At 33.2% G+C, this 22,005-nt stretch overlaps 1 protein-coding gene across 1 annotated transcript in view; it reads left to right on the top strand.

The window, feature by feature from the left end:
- The window catches only part of Cand1 (cullin associated and neddylation dissociated 1), a 37,628-nt gene extending 15,694 nt beyond the window's left edge, over positions 1–21,934 (top strand). Inside the window, exons 3-15 of the mRNA XM_015483043.2 lie at positions 2,958–3,112; positions 4,664–4,787; positions 6,228–6,484; positions 6,566–6,671; positions 7,901–8,046; positions 11,097–11,389; positions 12,768–12,909; positions 13,240–14,733; positions 15,485–15,580; positions 18,146–18,315; positions 18,403–18,567; positions 20,401–20,508; positions 21,363–21,934. Of these exons, the coding sequence (XP_015338529.1) occupies positions 2,958–3,112; positions 4,664–4,787; positions 6,228–6,484; positions 6,566–6,671; positions 7,901–8,046; positions 11,097–11,389; positions 12,768–12,909; positions 13,240–14,733; positions 15,485–15,580; positions 18,146–18,315; positions 18,403–18,567; positions 20,401–20,508; positions 21,363–21,587 (3,481 nt within the window). The 3' untranslated portion in view covers positions 21,588–21,934. The remainder of the gene's footprint in view (positions 1–2,957; positions 3,113–4,663; positions 4,788–6,227; positions 6,485–6,565; positions 6,672–7,900; positions 8,047–11,096; positions 11,390–12,767; positions 12,910–13,239; positions 14,734–15,484; positions 15,581–18,145; positions 18,316–18,402; positions 18,568–20,400; positions 20,509–21,362) is intronic.
- Positions 21,935–22,005: the final 71 nt, after the last annotated feature.

The following is a 22,005-nucleotide window of genomic DNA, read 5'->3' as shown; positions in this document are numbered from 1 at the left end:
CAATCCTTAATTTTCTTTTCTGGTTATTGTTTTCTGTTTCCTCAGAAATCTTTGTTTACTTTGGGTCACTAAAACTTTCTCCTGATAATCCTTACAGGTTTAGCTTGTGTTTTTAGTTCTATGATCTATTGTGAATAATTTTTGCAGAAAATTAGATTCACTTTTTTTTTCATGTGGATATCTAGTTGTTGTAGCACTACTTATTGAAAAGACCTTCTTTTCTTACTGAATTACCTTTGCATTTTTGACAACAAATCAGTTGACTATAAAAGTGTCTATGTTTGTAGACTTTCTTCTGTTCCATTGATCTGTTTGTTCTTATACCAGTTTTTTTTCTTTTAATATTTATTAAGATTTGTGTTATAGTGTACCTACCATATGGTAGATCTTGGTGAATATTTCCTATTCACTTAAAAAGAGAGTATATTCTTTAGTTGTTGGTTAAAGTGTTTTATAAATGTCAGCTCAGGATAGTTGATAGTGTTTTAGATTTATATCTTGTCTGACTTTTTTGTTTGGGTAATCTTGATTACTAAGAGGGATTTTAAAATTTCCAACTATAATTGTTGATTTATCATCTTTCTTTGTAATATCAGTTTTCCTTTCGTTTTAAAATTGTATTATTTAAAGACAAAATTATTGGCATTTGTTTAAACAGTTAGGAAAACTATTCAGGGTTGTTGTGACAGGCGTCAGGATTATTGTAAAAGCAGACATGGAAATTCTATATTCTTTTAATCCCAAACATGAAAGAAAGTTCCAAAAAATATAAAAGCAGTACTGTTTCCAGTTCTTTTTCTGATTTTTGAGAATGTAATTACTTTTCTTAAAAATGATACTATTCCTTAGATATTTGTCTTAACTGTGAATACAAGGATCAGTGGAGATTTATAGCCAGCAAGCAAAATGAAGGAATTAGGAGACACAAAATTACATGAGACACACCAGGGTGAGCCAATTCTTATTACCACTGAGCTGTACAGACCCAGCAAGTACAGAGCAAAGGTCAAGGCCTAATTGAAAAGTGGTCTCAGAGGAACCTAACTAAAATTTGGTGACTGTGAACACATTTATTATAATTGTTATGTCTTCTTGATATTTGAGTCTTTGAGTGTGTTTTTCTTGTAGACAACAGGTAATTGGATGTGGCTTTTTTCTTTTATTCAGTTTTATAATTTCTGCTGTTCGGTGGAGTGTTTAGTTGATTCACTGACATTTATTGTAAGTATTGATAAGGCTGGATTTTGGCATGTCATTTACTTTTGTTTTCTAGTTTTGTTATTATTTTCCCCCTACTTTCTTTTGGGGTAATCAAATACTTAACGCAGCACTTCCTGAAGTTTGGTCTAGAGGGGCCCTGGTATAGCCCTTGACCCTGAAAGGGTCAGACTGTCATGAATAATACTGAGGACTTATTTTTCCTTTTGATTCCATTTTTTCATAGCGCACAGCATTAATTTTCTAGAGGCCACATGACGTGCAATAGCACAACAAACAGTGCAAAAGCAGATATGGAAATTCTATATTCTTTTAATCCCAAACATGAAAGAAAGTTGCAAAATGTAAAAGCAGTACGGTTTTGGTAATATTTTTTAATTTTTGAGATTATAATTACTTTTCTTAAAATGTTTCTATTCCTAATATGTAAGTAGTTTTATTTAATTTTAATATGGTAAGCATTGACAGATACACCCACTTAAAGATAATTTCGTTAGGGTCTTAAGTGATTTTTAAAGTGGGTCTTAGACTCAAAAAGTTAGGAATTCCTGTTACATGTTTTGTTTTGATTCTTCTGTTGTCTTTTAAGATGTGTCTCTTTATAGACTCTAGGGATTACAATTCATGCCTTAAATTTATCATGGTCTATTTAGTTAATATTGTGCCACTTGATATGGTTTAATTCCTTCCCGCAATAATAGCAGTTCGTTTACTTTCCCCACTCTACCACTTCGAATATTAAAAAAAAACAACTTTATAATATAAAGGCAATCAAGAAATTGCAAGATAGCGGATGCCTTTCTCTCCTTTCCTCCCTTTCTTCCTTCCTTCCTTTGGTACTGGGCCTTGAACCCACCGCTTTATACCTGGTAGGCAAACACTCTACCATTGAGTTACATCCTGGTGCCTTTTATTTTAAATAGGGTCTCACTAATTTGCTGGCCTCTAAACCCTTCTGCTTCTCGGCCACCTGAGTAGCTGGGATTACAGGTGTGTACCACCAAACATGGTTTTACTTCTTTATCTTATAGATAAGTGAGTTCTTACCTCACTAGCTATATAGTAAATTTTCAATCATAGGGACCATACCTCCTTTGTTATTTAGTAATCTTGAATACAGTGGCTTCTTGATAACTGTTCATCCATCAAACTTACCTACTATGTGTTAAAGTCTATGGGAAGGTAATAAACAAAGGACTTTCCTCCATAAAGAAGTGGTTCAACCTGTGGATATAATGCATACCTTTATTAACAGTATAAGATACTACCAGGAAAAAACTATATGCAAAGTGCTTTGGGAGCAGACTAGTATTACTACTTTCAGTTGTTGCAACCAGTCAGAATAAAAGGAACTTTGTTATATAAATTAAGGATACTCAAGGACGTTCAGAATTCTTTTGGCTCATGAGGTACAGTATGGTGATAGTATGATAGTATGATAGTATAAGTAAAAATTGTAAGAAAAATTGTGACAACTGCTATAGTAAATAAATCTTCCTGCTAGTAACATACTCCTAATATACAAATGAGGATATAAAAGAAACTCGACTGATAAACTCCTTGTAGTTGGTTTCCAATTTTTTCCCCAACTGGAAACCAACTACAAGGAGTTTATCAGTCGAGTTTCTTTTATATCCTCATTTGTATACTATTTACGATACAGGCATAATGTATACTTAGTTGACAGTTGCTAGCCAGACAAGTTAATTTTAAGGGAATTTTTCTTCTTTATATTTCAGCCTTGGACCTTTAGTGAGTAAAGTGAAAGAATACCAAGTAGAGACAATTGTAGATACCCTCTGCACTAACATGCTTTCTGACAAAGAACAGCTTCGAGATATTTCAAGTATTGGCCTTAAAACAGTAATTGGAGAACTTCCTCCAGCTTCCAGTGGTAAGCAAGAACATTTTTTTCTTATTTAATGGAAGTATTTCTCCCCTGTCTTTAACCCCTGGTTTCTTTTTTCCTTTCCTGGCCAGAGAGGGAGAGAGATCATAAGAGATCTTTATAGGTATCCCTTTAAACAATTAAGAAAAATCAAGGCCTGAAGCCTTGTTTTTCTTAAAAATAAATTTAACTTTAAATAATTATGATTTAATTTAAATATATCAGATGAATTTTTATATGTTGGAGCAAAATTTTATATTGTATGTGCCAAAACTGCAGAGTGGAGTTGTGCTAGCCTATATGTTGAGGTGAAATATAAATAATATTTTGAGTTCTGATTACTATTCTATTTCCAATATTAATTTTCCTTTGCATCAGAATTTTCTATGTAAAATTTAGCAGTTAAGACATGGCTGTGAACCTGTTCCACTTACTAGTAACTTTAAACTTTTTATTACTTGGTAAAATAAAAATTTTGAATTATAACTAATGAATTTGTTAATTAATAAGCTTTGACCTCTAATGAAGTGTCTATGTAAGTTTTAGAATTGATCTTGACTTGTAAACTCACTAAAATTAGCAGTCTACTAGTTATTATCTCATCTGCAAATGGGGTAAAATATTATCTCCCTGCTTCATGGGAAGATTTAATTGGTAATAATGTTACCTAGGTATGATGTTTTTACTCATTTGCTTAGTAAATACTTAATAATTCACTATTCTAGCCATCATGCTAAATGCTGCTTATGTATTTCACCCTAGTCTAAACATCAGCCACCCAAGGAGATCTTAAGAGTCTCCTAGTTTGTAAATGGAGGAACTGAAATTCAGAGAGATTAGGTTAATTCATCCAAAGTTTTGATGTCCTAGTCCAGTAAAGATTCAATTTCATTATCTTTTGATTCCAGATTGATATTTTTTCCACTATATCATACTAATGTAACTTTATCTTTATTAAGAAGTTCATTTCATTCAAATATTCCACCGGCTCTGACTACTCTACAACTCAACATTATTTAAAATTGTATTGGCTGTGTTGGTATTTCCTTTATTTTACTTTATTTTTAACCATTCAGATTCTTTCTTTCACAGTTACTTATGTTTTTTTCTCTCATTTTCAGTGGCAACATGAACTACTTTCAATAGTAATTACCTTGATATATGTATGAGTATGGAATAACATTTCTCCTTTATAAAGAAACTATGGAATCTGTGCTAAAAAGGACCTTTATTAGAGACTACATAGCTATCAGGTTTTCTTTTAAAGAAACTATTAAGTATTGGAGCTCAGAATGTTTTTTAATTCACTGAAATTTAAAAGGCTAGGTTACTAAAAAAGAGGACTTAAGTAGAGAAGACTATTGTTATTGCCTTCATTTATGTCTAATAAGTTATTTTATTAAAAAACAGCCCATTTTGAAACATGCTTTTCTAGTATGGAGCTTTTGAGTGTCTTCATCAAGTTTAGAGTTGTCAAATATTTGATTTCCTCAATGAATATAAGATGGAATTCAACATCTTTGTCTTGAAATTATCATTGGTTTATTATTTATTCAGGTTCTGCATTAGCTGCTAATGTATGTAAAAAGATTACTGGACGTCTTACCAGTGCAATAGCAAAACAGGAAGATGTCTCTGTTCAGCTAGAAGCCTTGGATATTATGGCTGATATGTTAAGCAGGTAAATGTGCCCGTTATTTGCATTACTTGTTTTACAGATATTATGTTCATTTATTAGAAATTCCTTTTGGTAAATGTAAAAAAGGTATCCAAAATTATTCATGTTTAAAGTGTCTTACAAATGTATATGATTGGGGGTAGGGGAACACATATAAGCTATTTATGTAAGCATAATTATAAGCATAGTATAGTTCTGAAAATTAATAAGGTTTGTATTTTAAGTTTTTTCAGCACAGTTGTTTTTCCTTTTTTTTTTTTTTTAACTATTATATTCTTATGTGTATTGATCTACTTAGATAAGAAGTACAAGTGAAAGTTACAAATTTTCCAGTTAAACAAATGCTGGTAATCTTTAGTAACCATTGTTTGTATTGCATGGTTTGTGGGGAGAAAGGAACTTGACTTTTGAGTCATTTGTTGCTTTTCTACTTTTCTACTTTCTCTTAGGAGAAAGTAAGTTAAATGGTCTGCAGTTATTTAATCCTTGGTTCTTGTAATTATACTTGTTCATTATTTGTGGCTAACTCAGTTCAATTTAAAAATAATCTTGTGCCTTCATATGGAAGGGTATGTGTGTATATGTAAATATATAGTGAGGTGCTATCGTTCTAGCACATGAAGAGCATATAGTTTACTATAGGAAATGAGAACACAGATGGCTATAAGGCAGAATGGGACTGAAGACTGGTAAGAATGCATTTTAATTGAAGTGCTGAGTAGCACTTTTATAGATGAATGTGCCTATATTGCAGGGATAGAATATGTCCATGTAAGTGATGTTTTCTAGGATATAGAAGGAATAGAAAAGTAGTAGGAAATCATTCTGATAGATTGGAGTCATGTTGAGGTGGGTAGAGATTTTGTACTTAATTTGATAAGCATTGACAATCCAGTCAGGCTTTCTGTCCTGTGTGTGTTTTCATCGCTGGCACTGTCCTGGCACATTATGGATATTTGAGTACTATTAACTTATTGAACTTTACATGTACATATGAAACGATTTTAAAAGAGCATTTGGAACCATGAGAATCTCTGAAATTTTTGGTATTTTGATTTATAGAGAAAAGAAGGCAAGGAAGAGAGAGGAATGAGGTGAGACGGAATATAGAAGTGTTGTGAATCACCCCAGAAACTATGACTAATAAACAAAATCATTTAAAGATCATGGAAGGAAAAAAGTGACAAGATCATTGAGTTTTTGCCTAGCCAGTTCATTAGATAGCTTCTAATGGAGAATGTAAGTCTAGATTCCAGGAGTTCTAGTACTAGTTCTATATTTTTTGTTGCATTGGCAAAAAAATAGTGAGAATTCAGTTTTCCCTTCATTATGAATTTGGGTTTGTCCCTATTGTATATTTATGTTGAGTTCAGAGGACAGATATTTTAGTGTGCTCCGACATCTTGAATTCATTCATTTTTTTTCTTTCTTTTTTATTTTAAGGCAAGGAGGACTTCTTGTTAATTTCCATCCTTCAATTCTGACCTGTCTACTCCCTCAGTTGACCAGCCCCAGACTTGCAGTGAGGAAAAGAACCATTATTGCTCTTGGCCATCTGGTTATGAGCTGTGGAAATATAGTTTTTGTAGATCTTATTGAACATCTGTTGTCAGAGTTGTCCAAAAATGATTCCATGTCAACAACAAGAACCTACATACAATGTATTGCTGCTATTAGTAGGCAAGCTGGCCATAGGATAGGTAAGAAATGTTTTAAAGCTGTCTTTAATTAAAAAAAAAAAAAAAAAAGCATGTTTTTAAGAAAAGGTATGTTTTCCTTAGGTGAATATCTTGAGAAGATAATTCCTTTGGTGGTAAAATTTTGTAATGTAGATGATGATGAATTGAGAGAATACTGCATTCAAGCTTTTGAATCATTTGTGAGAAGGTAAGTTATTTAGTTTTTTGTTTTTTTTTTTTTCCTTAAGAATAGAATAATAGGGCTGGGGGTCAGTGGTAGAGCACTTGCCTGGCATGTGTGAGGCACTGGGTTCAATTCTCATCAACACATAGAAATAAATAAAATAAAGATCTATTAACAACTAAAAAATATTTTTAAAAAAGAATAGAATAATAATTAAAATCTAGAGTAGGTTGTATAAGGAAAAACAGTGCTCAAAATTTCAGCTGTATTTTAAATAGTTCTTTAATAACTGATAGCCAATATTTGAAGATAATGTTATTTTTGTTATCAAATGTGATTATCACATTTACTTTGAAATTGTTTCCATCTCATTATTAGGAATTTATTTTTTAAATGTAGGAAAAGCATTTATAATTATTTCTGCCTCTGTAGAGGGAAAGAGATACAATATATGAAGATATATCTGTCTTGAGAGATCAACAAGATAAATTAATTATTTGATCAGTGACTTTCAAATCTTTTCAACAGTTTTTGTTTAGATCCCTCATATCCATTTTGCTAAGAACAGTGATACTCATTTTGAAAATTTTGATTCTAACATTTTTTAAAAGCTTAATAAGAATTTTTGCAAATATGTACTCGAAGGCAATACTAACCTAGTAACAGATTTTTCCTTTGGCTAATATAGCATAGTGTCTTGGTCTCACTGGACTTAGTCTTCCAGTTATTCCTTGCCATTCAGGTTCTTGAGAAATCACTTTATAATCATATCTGATTTATAAAATTGGAAATTTTCTGATTTATTTCTGTTCCTTTGTAAGAAACACAAAATTGTTCCTTTATTTATTAGCCCTATGTGCATTTATGTATTTTATTTCCTCTCAACATAAAGCTAGAAGACCAAACTAGATGAATATACACGTTAACATTTTCAATAATAATTTGAGTTGCTAAAGAGCACATTTATCTGGGCTTGGTCTTCACATATTCTTTCTACTCTTCTACATTAATCATAACATAGTTATAATGTGTGTGAAGAGGAGGATTCTTCATAAAATTAATTAATTAAATAAATATAATTTAAAAGAAATCTTTTAAAATATGAAGACCCTAGAAGAAAAAGTTCAAGGCCAATTGGTGTTAAATAGTCTGGGAAACACTTTCATATGTTATTGATGGTAATAAAGTAAAATGTGGCAGACACTGAATCAAGGAGAAGAGTTGCTTAAAGCAGGTTTTGTTTTTATCTTCAGATGTCCTAAGGAAGTATATCCTCATGTTTCTACTATTATAAACATTTGTCTTAAATATCTTACCTATGATCCAAATTACAATTATGATGATGAAGATGAAGATGAAAATGCTATGGATGCTGATGGTGGTGATGACGATGATCAAGGTATTTCAGATTGGATGGAAGAAAATTTAAATTTTGTGAAAGACTCAGTATTATAGATGGAGGTGATTCTTACCGCAAATTATACTACAGTTTTGTTCTTTAGTTTTCATAGTTTCTACAAAATGTTTTTGTCAGAACATAAATCAGTGTTGTTTTTTGTTTTGTTTTGTTTTTTTTAATTTTTGAATCTGCTAGGTATGGTGATGCAAGCCAATAATACCAGCTACTTAGGCTGAGGCAGAAGTATCACAAGTACAAGGCCAGTCTGGGAGACTCAATAAGACCTTATCCCAAAATAAAAATTAGAAAAAGAACTGGGGAAGTAGCTCAATGACTGAGTACTTGTCTAGCATGGGCGAGGACCTGGGTAGGGTAACGTTTAAAGACATATTAGACTTTCATGAATGACCTAAACATTTCTAAAGTTTCTAAAATTGATGTTACACTGTGATTTGTGGTATTTACTCTGGAGAGGAATGGCACTTAAAGGATATAGGGTTGCTCATGTTTAGTTGTTTCTTTTTGTATTGGAAGAACTTAAGAGAGATTTTATGAGTAAATCGTAGAGATATTTTAATGGGTAAATATTTTTTAATAATACTTTTTATTTAGTTTGATTCTTTGAATTTATGTAATAAACTTTCCTATAAAGTTTGTAATTTAACCTATCTTTAAAAAGCAACTAAAAATACCTCCCTTAACTTCTCTAGCAGGTACTCCTTGTTTTCCCTCTATAGCAGAACTCTTTAAATTATGTTTTTCTTTTCCTTTCTTCACCTTCCATCTTGAACCCTGTCCTTCAGTGATATTGCAAAGGCTGGACTGACTCTGCCTGTTAATTTTAGCAGTATTTTTTTATTTAGCTTTTAGGATACCAAACTTGGCTGGGTTTGGTCCTATTGTTGTGGTACTCCTTTTCCAGGACACAGTCCTTATACTTATCTATTGGACTCTTAATTTTGTTCTGGACTTCATGAAGTCTCCTGACTTTATTAGTATGGTGGCAACCCATATCTTATCTTTGCTCCGGATCTTTTCTTTAGAGTCCATATATGACTGTTTAATTGATATCACTGGCCAAATATCTGAAATATCTTCTCTCTACCTTTTGTTCATCCATCTTCAAACTTGTTCTTTCTTTGGTCTTTTTTTTTTTTTTTTTTGTCTCAGAATGGCACCTCCGTTCCTCTAGTTTCTCAGGACTAAAACCTTGGTGTCATACCTGATTCCTTTCTCTCATATCCCTCCCATCTTGGAGCTTTCCCCTCCTTTGGCATACCTCTATTTTCTTTCTCAGCATTTTAATTTTGTTTATCACAGTTTCTGACACATTGTATGATTATCTTCCACCTACTTGCTGTCTTCAGGGAGACTAGAAATTTTAACCTCTTTATTAACTGCCTTATGTCAGTGCCTAGAACAGTGCCTAGTACACAGTAGGTAATACATGTGTTATATTAATGAAGGGAAACCTTAGCATGTTGTGATGTGAATATCATTTGAACGAAGTAGTAGCAGTGTATGCTCCAGGTTTTGAATGTTGGTGTTTAGCATGCTACTTTATAAGTTATATGAATTATAAGTAACACCTCCTGTCTTTCTTCCATGGTATTATAATGATTCATTAAGTAAACATAATTTCAGTGATTAGGACATTTGTTAATTTTTTTACATAAAATTGTTTTTAATAACCCTTATATTTCTATGATGTAATTCACATTGTATGTAGAAATTGGAGAAAATTCTATTTATTTATTTTCTTTTAAGTCAGTAGTCTTTTCTAGCTGTTCCTTTTAAATTTTATTTAAGTAGGTATGGGAGAATGAATCAAATGTCTTGTGTTTAGCAGTATTTTGTTGAATTATCTATAATGACCAAAAATGAATGCAATTAAGTAAACTATTTGGAGATTTGAAATTTTTATTATATATCATAGAGTCTTCTAAAATCTACTTGGCTATACTTGACTGTCACTAAGCTAATTGGGTTATAAGGCGGTAGAGAGATATTACCCCATACCCTCAATGTTCATATACTAAGGAATCATTTCAGAGCTATAGTCTTATCTAAGAATAACAAAACCATTGATAAATAATTTTAGACTGCTGTGAGAATTGCTTTTTTTGTATTCGCTTTCTTTCTTGGTACAGTGCCTTTCACAAAGGCTCTACCACTGACCTGCACCCTCAGCCCATAACACTTGTAGTTTTTAATTTTTTTGTAGTGCTTGGGATTGAACCCAGGGCCTCAAGAACTCTAGGCAAGTGCTGTGCCACTGAGCTGCATCCCTAGTCCAAAACCACTGATGTTTTTGTTGCCTTTCTGACTTTGTTACTCAACTGATTGAACCAATAGTGTTAGAAAGGGAATAATTTTTTTTAAGATTTCACATACACTCACATATATACACTTTTTTTTTTTTTTTAAATAGTATTGGAGATTGATCGCCCCTGCCCCTGCCCCAGGGTGCTGTACCACTGAGCTAGATCCCCAGCCCTTTTTAAAAACTTTTTGAATTTTGAGACAGTGTCTCTCTTACTTGCCCAGCCTGGCCTTGAACTTGAGATCCTCCTGCCTTAGTCTCTGTGAGTTGATAGGATTACAAGAGTAGGCACTGTTCCTTTGCAAATTATCTATTACATATACATAAGTGAGATATAATGATTATGCTTGCTGTGTTTGTGGTTTAACATTAGGAATTTGGAGAAGATGGTAATCTGTTAAGTGGGCAGTGTTTTCTTTTTATCATGAAAAATGTACAGTGTCTTTTCACAAAATTTTGAAAGGTAGTATATGCATATTTGTCCTAATAGCACATCAACCAGTTTAGTGAAAAGCCTTGTCATAAAGAAGTTCATTTATGTGCAAATTTATACAAGTAACAAGTTCTGTGTGTTTTAAGTTCTAGTTCTTTTTAAACTATGCTTGCTGTATATGTTAATGAAAAGTTAGATTAACTGTCTTTGATTAAAAATTACCAATTTGCTTTTTCTAAAATGAGATACTTTTCTTACCATTAATATCTTGTTCACATTAAAACTTCCCTTTAGGTAGTGATGATGAATACAGTGATGATGATGACATGAGTTGGAAAGTGAGGCGTGCAGCTGCCAAATGCTTGGATGCCGTAGTTAGCACAAGGCATGAAATGCTTCCAGAATTCTACAAGACTGTCTCTCCTGCACTGATATCCAGATTTAAAGAGCGTGAAGAGAATGTAAAGGCAGATGTTTTTCATGCATACCTTTCTCTTTTGAAGCAAACTCGTCCTGTACAAAGTTGGCTGTGTGACCCTGATGCAATGGAACAGGGAGAAACACCTTTAACAATGCTTCAGAGTCAGGTTGGTTTAAAAAAGTATGCCTTAGAAATTCATGATAGTAAATGTGCTTCCAGTGTGTGTGTGTGTGTGTGTGTGTGTGTATGTGTGTGTGTGTGTAAATGTGAATTCTGAAATATCTTTGGAGAAATAAAGTTCTAAGATAAATGTTTGTGTATCAGTAAATGTTCATATTTACTTATAAATCATTTATTGTAATCAAAGTGTTTCTCATTCTACTTGACAAGTGATATTAAGATTCATTAAAGTAATCTTTATATTTGATATTAATGGAGAATTCTTGGAGCTGTCAGATCATATAGCCATCTGTTTTATCTGTTTCATTTAACCTCTGTCTTCTCATTATAATAAAGGTTTACATAAAAGCATTTGGCTCATGTAGTAAGAGATGAAATGATCTGTATAGTTTCAGTGTAGTGCATATTACTTAGTGCTTGACATATGCCAACTCTTAGTATAATAACACACATTTTTTACTTGAGGACTTTTTTTCCTAAAACATTACATCTTTATAGCTCCCATTTATTGACTAGTATATAGTGGGCATTTTCTTACATGTAATCTCTATAGTAGCTCTATGGAGTATATAAATACTATGTCTTTTTTATTATAAAAGAGATGTTTTAAGTCATTAAATCAGAGGAGGGGATAATACATATCATATCTGTTCAGTTATGATATGTAGCTGTTTAGTATTGTTGAGGGGTTGTTTTTGTTCTTAATCTCTTTTTTACTTATTGAGGGATTTTAGAAGCTCTGTCTATAGCCTAAATAAAGCTCATCTATAAGAATTGTTGATGGAGACCATATTTAAGTTTTATAAACATTAGAAAGTTTAGACCAGATGTCTACAAATTGTACCCCTGCTGCTTATAGCTACTTTTGAAGTGAGATTGTTTTCCTGGTGACAGGAAACTGAAAGCAAAAAAAACCCCTATTTGATGGTAACCATCAAAAGTAACTTTTCCATAATGTTACTTGTTTTCTTTGTTACTTATCTGTTATCTTTCTATTTATAAATTAAATTGCTAAATTTTTAGTTGAAAATTATCATTTACCATTTGTTGAATTTTTATTAGTCATGTGCATTTTATAATTAAAAATCAAGGAAAATTATTTTGTTGCTCTGTAGGAAGCTAAGTGATATCTTTTTAGTTTCTTATTAGTTGCAAGCAAATAGTTATAAGAGTTATAGTACATGCAAAAAACTTGGTTTAGATCCAATAGTCTTTATTTGCAAGAGCACTAGGAGCTGATTTAGGAATGTAACCCAACAAAAGAAATAAATTCTTACCTTTTTCTTCATTCTCCATAAATTATATTAAATATACTGAGGAGATACCAATGGATGAACTAACTAATGAGTATGTGAAAATTACAGGTTCCCAACATTGTTAAAGCTCTGCATAAACAGATGAAAGAAAAAAGTGTGAAGACCCGACAATGTTGTTTTAACATGTTAACTGAACTGGTAAATGTATTACCTGGGGCCCTAACACAACACATTCCTGTACTTGTACCAGGTATGAAAGAAATAGTATCTTTTGGGGGCTTGTTATGGACTTTTTATTTTAAGACTCAGATAAGTTTAAATAATTATTTCTCTTAAGAGGGAATTTTATGAAAATTTAATTTGCACATAGAATTTTTTCATCTAAGCATCTTAAACATGTGAAGTTAGAAATTTGCAAATAAAAAGTTTAAAATTTTACTGTGTTTAAAATTGTGGGTTTTTTTACTTTTGAGATAATATAATGAAAATAGGAACTTTAGCAGTATTTTAGAGGTTGATTTTTAATATTTCTTTCTTGAAACAGCATAGAAATGATTCGATTTTTTTGTTGGCTTTTTAGGAATTATTTTCTCACTGAATGATAAATCAAGCTCATCGAATCTGAAGATTGATGCTTTGTCATGCCTATATGTAATCCTCTGTAACCACTCTCCTCAAGTCTTCCATCCTCATGTTCAGGCTTTGGTCCCTCCAGTTGTGGCTTGTGTTGGAGACCCATTTTACAAGATTACATCTGAAGCACTTCTTGTTACTCAACAGCTTGTTAAAGTAATCCGTCCTTTAGATCAGCCTTCCTCGTTTGATGCAACTCCTTACATCAAAGATCTATTTACCTGTACCATTAAGAGGTTAAAAGCAGCTGACATTGATCAGGAAGTCAAGGAAAGGGCTATTTCCTGTATGGGACAAATTATTTGCAACCTTGGAGACAATTTGGGTTCCGACTTGCCTAATACCCTTCAGATTTTCTTGGAGAGACTCAAGAATGAAATTACTCGGTTAACTACAGTGAAGGCATTAACACTGATTGCTGGGTCACCTTTGAAGATAGATTTGAGACCTGTCCTGGGAGAAGGGGTTCCAATTCTTGCTTCATTTCTCAGGAAGAACCAGAGAGCTTTGAAACTGGGGACCCTTTCTGCCCTAGATATTCTGATTAAAAACTACAGTGACAGCCTGACAGCTGCCATGATTGATGCAGTTCTAGATGAGCTCCCACCTCTTATCAGTGAAAGTGATATGCATGTTTCACAGATGGCTATCAGTTTTCTTACTACCCTGGCAAAAGTTTATCCCTCCTCCCTCTCAAAGATAAGTGGATCTATTCTCAATGAACTCATTGGACTTGTGAGATCACCCTTGTTGCAGGGGGGAGCTCTTAGTGCCATGCTAGACTTTTTCCAAGCTCTGGTTGTCACTGGAACAAATAATTTAGGATATATGGATTTGTTGCGCATGCTGACTGGTCCAGTTTACTCTCAGAGCACAGCTCTGACTCATAAGCAGTCTTATTATTCCATTGCCAAATGTGTAGCTGCTCTTACTCGAGCATGCCCTAAGGAGGGACCAGCTGTAGTAGGTCAGTTTATTCAAGATGTCAAGAACTCAAGGTCTACAGATTCCATTCGTCTCTTAGCTCTCCTTTCTCTTGGAGAAGTTGGGCATCATATTGACTTAAGTGGGCAGTTGGAACTAAAATCTGTAATATTAGAAGCTTTCTCATCTCCTAGTGAAGAAGTGAAATCAGCTGCATCCTATGCATTAGGCAGCATTAGTGTGGGCAACCTTCCTGAATATTTGCCATTTGTTTTACAAGAAATAACCAGTCAGCCCAAAAGGCAGTATCTTCTGCTTCATTCCTTGAAAGAAATTATTAGCTCTGCATCAGTGGTGGGCCTTAAACCATATGTTGAAAATATCTGGGCATTATTATTAAAGCACTGTGAGTGTGCAGAGGAAGGTACCAGAAATGTTGTTGCTGAATGTCTAGGAAAACTCACTCTAATTGATCCTGAAACTCTCCTTCCACGGCTTAAGGGGTATTTGATATCAGGTGAGTATTTTCTTATCTAAGATAGATTTTCTTGTCTAAAATAAATAAATTTTTTGACATTGAAAGATAGCTAATGAGGAAGTTGAACTAGATTCTCTTATATGTAAAAGTTAATGTATGTACATGTACTGCCTTGTGTTACAATGTGGAGCTATATTGATGAAATTTTGTTGTTTACAAGGATAGAGTATAATTAAGTAGTAATGCTTAATAAGTTTGATGTAGTTCTTCATGCTGACTACATTTTAATGTCACTGTCTTAAAATGTGGAAGATTGCTCTAGAATTAATCTAAAGGGCTTGCTAGTGCTAATTATGTTAAAATTGGTGAAAGTATTTAATTCAGTTGAAAGATCTTAGATTTCAGATTTACCAGTGTCAGTGCTATTGAAATAAGTAGAAAATAGTAATGGCTATTCATTCTTAAAATAGATTTCTTTTTTAAATAAAAATTTGAAATATTTATAAGCTACTTGTGGATTTAACCACTTCCCTTTTGTGAGGGCTAGATCCTCCATTGTTTCTTCCTTTGGTCACCTTCTTCACAGAAGAAATTATCTTTTGAAATTTAATGTGTTTAAATTTTGTTAGGTAAGTAAATTTTGCTTCTTTAGTATTCTGAGAGCAATAAGAATATCCTTTTTGGCCAAAGAGAAATTTAAAGATTTGAAGACATGGTGTTATATAAAGTAGTGTGAAATGATGTCCATGGGTTTCATGGACCAATAGACTTGCAATTTATTTTTAACTAGGCTCATCATATGCCCGAAGTTCAGTGGTTACAGCTGTGAAGTTTACTATTTCTGATCATCCTCAACCTATTGATCCACTATTAAAGAACTGCATAGGTAAGTGGGGAAAAAAAGATAAATATAGTGTGTTAACTGTTTGGGTGAAAAAGCTATATTGTCAAGTTTCTTAATTTCAATAACTATAAACATTTCTGAGGAAATTTTTGTTTTGCTTAGAAATTAAAATGCCTTTTAGGTAATTATTTTATTTAAAAGATTATTGATATCTGGGCTTCATGGCACATGCCTGTAATCCTAGCAGCCTGGGAGGCTGAGGCAGGAGGATTGTGAGTTCAGAGCCAGCCTCAGCAAAAGCAAGGAGCTAAGCAACTCAGTGAGATCCTGTTTCTAAATAAAATGCAAAGAAGAGCTGGGAATGTGGCTCAGTGGTTGAGTGCCCCTGAGTTCAATGCCTGGTAAGCTCCCTTTGCCCCCCACCCCAAAGGATTATTTATTATGTATGATCTTATAGCTTTATAAAATTATGTTTGTTTATACTTATTACTGAAAGAACGAACAAGGTTTGTCGTCTTCGGAGCAAATGCCCGTTTATTGAGGAACAGCTCTGCGTATTTATAGAGCCAGGGGTGGTTTGACAGTTGGCATGGGGTGCTTTTTGATTGGAGGGTAAGGATCAGGTGAGCCAGCAGGGCTAGTCTGAGTGGTGGGTAGGATCAGGTGAGCCAGCAGGGCTCACCATTGGACGGCTCTTCTTGGGGGATGGGGAAGTTAGTCTTTGGAGGGGGGGGTTCACAACATTTACTAGGTGATTTTGCAAATATATTAAATTAGTTGATAATACAAGCATGTCTTTAGAATCAGTTACATACTTGATAATCACATTTTGGGGATAATCTAAGATTAATAAATTTGGGGCCAGTTAGAATGTTAACTGAATGAATCTCATTTGAACTGGTAGGGGGGGATTGGAGGGTTACAAACAATAAATAAGCTCCCAGAAACAAACAATAAATAACCTCTCAGAAGAGGTTAGAGATGATACTCAAGAATATCTAGAGCCATTATATTGTACATTGTTAGTATAGTTATTCAGTCAGGTGGTTTTCTAGTTGAATTAACTATTTAATTCAGTATTTGAGTATTTGAACATCAAAACCACCTAGGAATCTTTTTAAATTTCAAATTGAAATTTCTAGACCAAGGAATCGGGACCACAGGTCTACTCTGCAATAACATTTCATTCATGATAAACAACAGTATTTTAGGTGCTTTGCTAAAAGGAAATACATGCTGTCTTATAATTATTCCTCTAACAGTTTAATAATTAGGTAAATAAAGGGGTGGGGAGGATTAATCTGGTACATTTAAATTATTATTTTGGGGGAGGGGGTACCAGGGATTGAACTCAGGGGCACTCAATCACTGAGCCAACATCCCTAGCCCTACTTTGAATTTTATTTAGAGACAGAATCTCACTGAGCTGCTAAGCACCTCACCATTGCAGAGGCTGGCTTTGAACTTGCAGTTCTCCTGTCTCAGCCTCCTAAGCCGCTGGGATTACAGGCATGTGCCACCGTGCCCAACAACATTTAAATTACTTTTGAAACCATGCTGTCTTCTAAACTTTTTGTTTGTTTTTTTGTAATAAGTGCTGAAACTTTTCTGGATGTTACTATTGAGTTTACCAATGTACAGTGTCTGAAATCTCCCCTTATTTTATCAAATTGCTATTTTTCAAATTGATGCTCAAGTTTTTTATTACCTTGTTTTCATTTTCTTGTTTATTTTTAAAAATTGCTGATATAGACTTGGGATCATATAATATTGAATCACTGCTACTTATGCATACCTTGTATGTATCAAGTACTGTGTTCAAACAGTATGCATAATGATTTATTCTGTTTGGTAGCCCTAAAAGTATAATTCTCATTTTATTGATTGAGAAACCTGAGGCTTTGAGAAATTATTTGAGTCACCATTTCTGTAACTTCAAAGATTTTTGCATTATAAATTTCTCCCCACATTGGGAAAAACAAGCAGACTTCAGTCTTATTTTAAGTATCTAGAGGCTATGTTTGGTGTTTGTTACTTGTTAAATTTTAGTTTACTCCTTTTATAGTCTTATACTCTTACAGATTCACGTATTTCTTAGTGAAGATAGAAAAAAAAATACAGGTTTTGGAGACTAGTTTCTCTGACACTTGATTGCTTGTATACCTGTTAACAATAGTTCATCTTTCTTCAGCAGTGGATCTGTCCTTGCCTTATTTTGAACTTTGTTTAAAAATTTTTTGTTGTTGCTTTTAGGAAACTATAAGGAAAACCTTGCAACTTAGTCTTTTTGGCTACAGACTTATCACTTTTCTGTGTAGGCCACCTCTGGGGAATTTCATGGACTGTCCTTCCATATACTCTGAAGTATATATAGATAGTGGGTTATCACTTGAAAATGTACTCAGCTTTAGAAATGATGATTTTCCTACTGCTAAAATAAACTTTTATGGTTCACTTAGTATTTTATCAAGTTCTGTTCTTTGACTTTCAACGAAGAAAATAACAGTGATACCAACTATAATAAGCAATTCAATTTGAAAAAAATATTATGCATATTTTATTTTATGCTTACTATAGCTGTATGTTGCTTTTCTCATAATTTTTCAGGTGACTTCCTAAAAACTTTAGAAGACCCAGATTTGAATGTAAGAAGAGTAGCCTTGGTCACATTCAACTCCGCAGCACATAACAAACCATCATTAATAAGGGATCTTTTGGATACTGTTCTTCCACATCTGTACAATGAAACGAAAGTTAGAAAGGAGCTTATAAGGGAGGTAAGTTAGTTAGAGTACATTGTTTATCTGAGCTTGTCTTTTATTTCTTAAGTATCATATCTACACATTCTTTTTTTGTTTTAACAGGTAGAAATGGGTCCATTTAAACACACAGTTGATGACGGTTTGGATATTAGAAAGGCAGCTTTTGAGTGTATGTATACACTTCTAGACAGTTGTCTTGATAGACTAGATATCTTTGAATTTCTAAATCATGTTGAAGATGGTTTGAAGGACCATTATGATATTAAGGTAAGATGATTGATTGTTTTATAGAATGTTTTAGAGGAAGACTGCAGCACCTAGTGCCCTTGTAATTTGTTAACACCTATAAGTTAAAAAAAAAAAATGGATTGTCTATTAAGGTCTTAGTAAGCATCTTATAAACTGTAATATGCAAAAGTAGTAGTAATGACCAGCCATGGTGATGCATGCCTGTAATCCCAGTGGCCTGGGAGGCTAGAGCAGGAGGATTGGGAGATTAAAACCAGCCTAGGCAATTTAGCAAGCCCTAAGTAACTTAGCAAGACCCTGTCTCTAAATTAAATATAATAAAAGGGGTGGAGATGTGGCTCAATGGTTAAGCACCACTGAGTTCAGTCCCTGGTTCAAAAAAGAAAAAAGTAGTAGTAAGGTAGTGTAAGAAAAGTTGATATAAAAGAAAAGTCCAAAACTCATTTTATTAAAAGATGAAGTGGAAATGGACACAAAGTTTTTAAGAAATTCTGTGCCAGCTTGCTTAGTGACTAGTCCCTTACCTGGATCTTTTCCAGAGAGTCCAGATAGCTTTTGCTATTCAAAGTATAAATCTCTGACTTTTTTGGCCTGTCTCAATGTTGGACTATAGTTGTTACCCATGAGAGGGTTTCCTAGTTTCTTCATATTGTCTTGGTCTGTCTTTGAGGCTGATATGAATGATAACTATTTTTGTTTACCTGAATGAGGGCTTTTTGTTTTTCAGTATAATATACCATGTTTAATATCAGAAATTTTATTAAGAGGACAACATGCAATAATATTTTTTAGAAATACAAAGCAATGTGTAAAAGAGCCTAGAAATGACTTCTTAAGTTTAGAACTTGAATTTTGTTTAGAACTGTTTTTTATTTTCTTGTTTGTTCATCTCCATTGTAAATACAAACAGTAAATGACAGTTTTGAGGGGAAAAAATGTATTATATCCTTTTCCTCAACTCTTCCATTAGGGCCTTTCCAGGCAGAGCAAAAGTGATAACTGATCAGTATTGAGCTATTCTACCAGAACTTTTATTTGTTGCTATATATGGTAGTGACCTGATCCTCCCAGATTTCAATAAAGAGAGCTCCCCCAAAAAGTAACAGGATATATTGTTTAATTCTATAAATTTATAGCCCAAGAGAAAAAAATTAGGGGTTGTTTAGTTTTATATGAATCAATCTGGATAACAGTTGAGTTAACCCCTCTCCCTAGAAAAAATCTGCTAAGGTAGTGGAAACTTACTATAAAGCTTTTGTCCAGGTTAGTAATATTCTAGTTCAGTGAATTTCAATTCTGGTGCACATGGGCTATTTAAAAAATACTAAATCTGAAGCTGAGGTAGAAGGATCACAAGTTCAAAGTCATCCTCATTGAGGCCCTAAGCAACTTAGTGAGACCCTGTTTCATAATAAAAAGGGCTGGGGATGTGGCTTAGTGGTTCAGTGCCCCTGGGTTCAATCCCTGGTACCAAAAACAAACAAACAAACAAAAAAAAAAAACATTGAATCTACAACCCTATCCTGACAAGTTAAATAAACCTCTCTGGGGATAAGGCTGAGGAATTGGGTATGTTACAGAACCTTCCCAAGTGATTATAATGTGCAGCCAAGATTGAAAACCAGTTTTCTAGTTTTGTATTTTAGGATCACATGACAGTTGTTCTCCCTAGCACTTAACTCAGATAAGGTTTGAAATAAATCTTTGTGATTCAGAATGACATATTACATTAAAATGAAGCTCTATTTTACATGTGAGTCATTTTTCCTTTTAAGAAATTTATCAGAATTTGGGATTTTGTCCTTAGAAAAAATATCAGTTGTAAATTTTGTCATTTTTTATTCCTAATAGATGCTAACATTTTTAATGTTGGTGAGACTTTCTACCCTTTGTCCAAGTGCGGTACTACAGAGGTTGGACCGACTTGTTGAGCCATTACGTGCCACATGTACAACTAAGGTAATCCTTAATAGACATCAACGTAGACTATCCTGGGTGTAGGATTTATGGAGTGTGGAGAAAGGGCCAGGGTCTGTTTACCATGTAAGATTAAAATGTTAAAATTTTGTGACTATGTAATTATTTTTTGCTTTATAAGTCTTTTCATTTAAAAATAAAAAGTTTAGGGAAACAAAAACCATGTTTCTTTTTCTTGTGTAACTTTGAATTTAGGATTGGTAGCTTTTTCTGAGGTTTCCAAATTTAATTATTCTAACTTCATATGTAGCAGTTGATCTAAAAATAACCTATTGTTTTATGAACTGTAGCACTGTTAAATGTTATTTTTATTGCTATAATAATATGATATGTATTTTAAAGTACCCATGTAGAATAAGATGTGATATTCAGTTCTGGTTACGGAGGGAAACATAGGAGACTTCATATGAGGGTGATGATATTTGAAATTAACCTTGGAAAATGACTTTTTAGACCAAGAAGGTTAAACAAGGTTTTTAAATATCAAGTAATTATGTGAATAAAGGCATGGAGATGTTATTATATGGCATTTGAAGAATCATGAATAATAGGATAGCTAAAGGCCAAAGTAGGATTTGCTTAGCAGATGATATTCCCCAAGTTTCACTTTTTGTTTCAATCATGTGGGTCTGGATTTTCTGTGTAAATTCCTATAAAAGAAAAAGAGACAGCTTCTCCTTTGAAAGAAGTTTAATTCTGGCTATACTTAAAATATAAAGTGCCCTTTGGACCTCTGATAATAATTTTGCTTATTTACCAGGAATTCCTGTGTGCTTAATTTTGTTGATGTAAGCTATCTTTTATAGCATGTAATTTAAATTTACTTCCCATTACAGGTAAAGGCAAACTCAGTAAAGCAGGAGTTTGAAAAACAAGATGAATTAAAGCGATCTGCCATGAGAGCAGTAGCAGCACTGCTAACCATTCCAGAAGCAGAGAAGAGTCCACTGATGAGTGAATTCCAGTCACAGATCAGTTCTAACCCTGAGCTGGCAGCCATCTTTGAAAGTATCCAAAAAGATTCATCATCCACTAATTTGGAATCAATGGACACTAGTTAAATGCTTGTTCAATACTGGGACCATTACATTTGACCATATAATGCACTGAATTGACAAGTTAATCATAAGACATGGAAACAGAAGTGTCTAAAAGCTTCAAAATGTTCCACTTTTTTTTCCTTCATGGAGACAGTTTGTTCAGCTTTCTTCCATTGTTGTTTTGTAGCATTTATTTGAGAAATGTGTATTTCCATAATCCAGAGGTTGTGAAACCACTAATGTTTTAGTGGTTAGAAGCAACATTTAAAATGGAAACTAAAAGTTAGGACTTACAGAGTGTGGAGATAGAATCCAGTATCTATTTACCCTGTAATGTTTAGGATTAAAATGTTAAAATTTTGTGACCAGGAATTTCTTTGTTTTATAAATTTTCTCATTTAAAAATCAATTCTGCAAGACAAAAAAAAAAAAAAAAACA

The sequence above is a fragment of the Marmota marmota genome, unplaced genomic scaffold (assembly GCF_001458135.2).
Source record: "Marmota marmota marmota unplaced genomic scaffold, marMar, whole genome shotgun sequence".
In the NCBI taxonomy this organism is placed as follows: Eukaryota; Metazoa; Chordata; class Mammalia; order Rodentia; family Sciuridae; genus Marmota; species Marmota marmota.
This window is presented reverse-complemented; position numbering and strand designations above follow the sequence as displayed.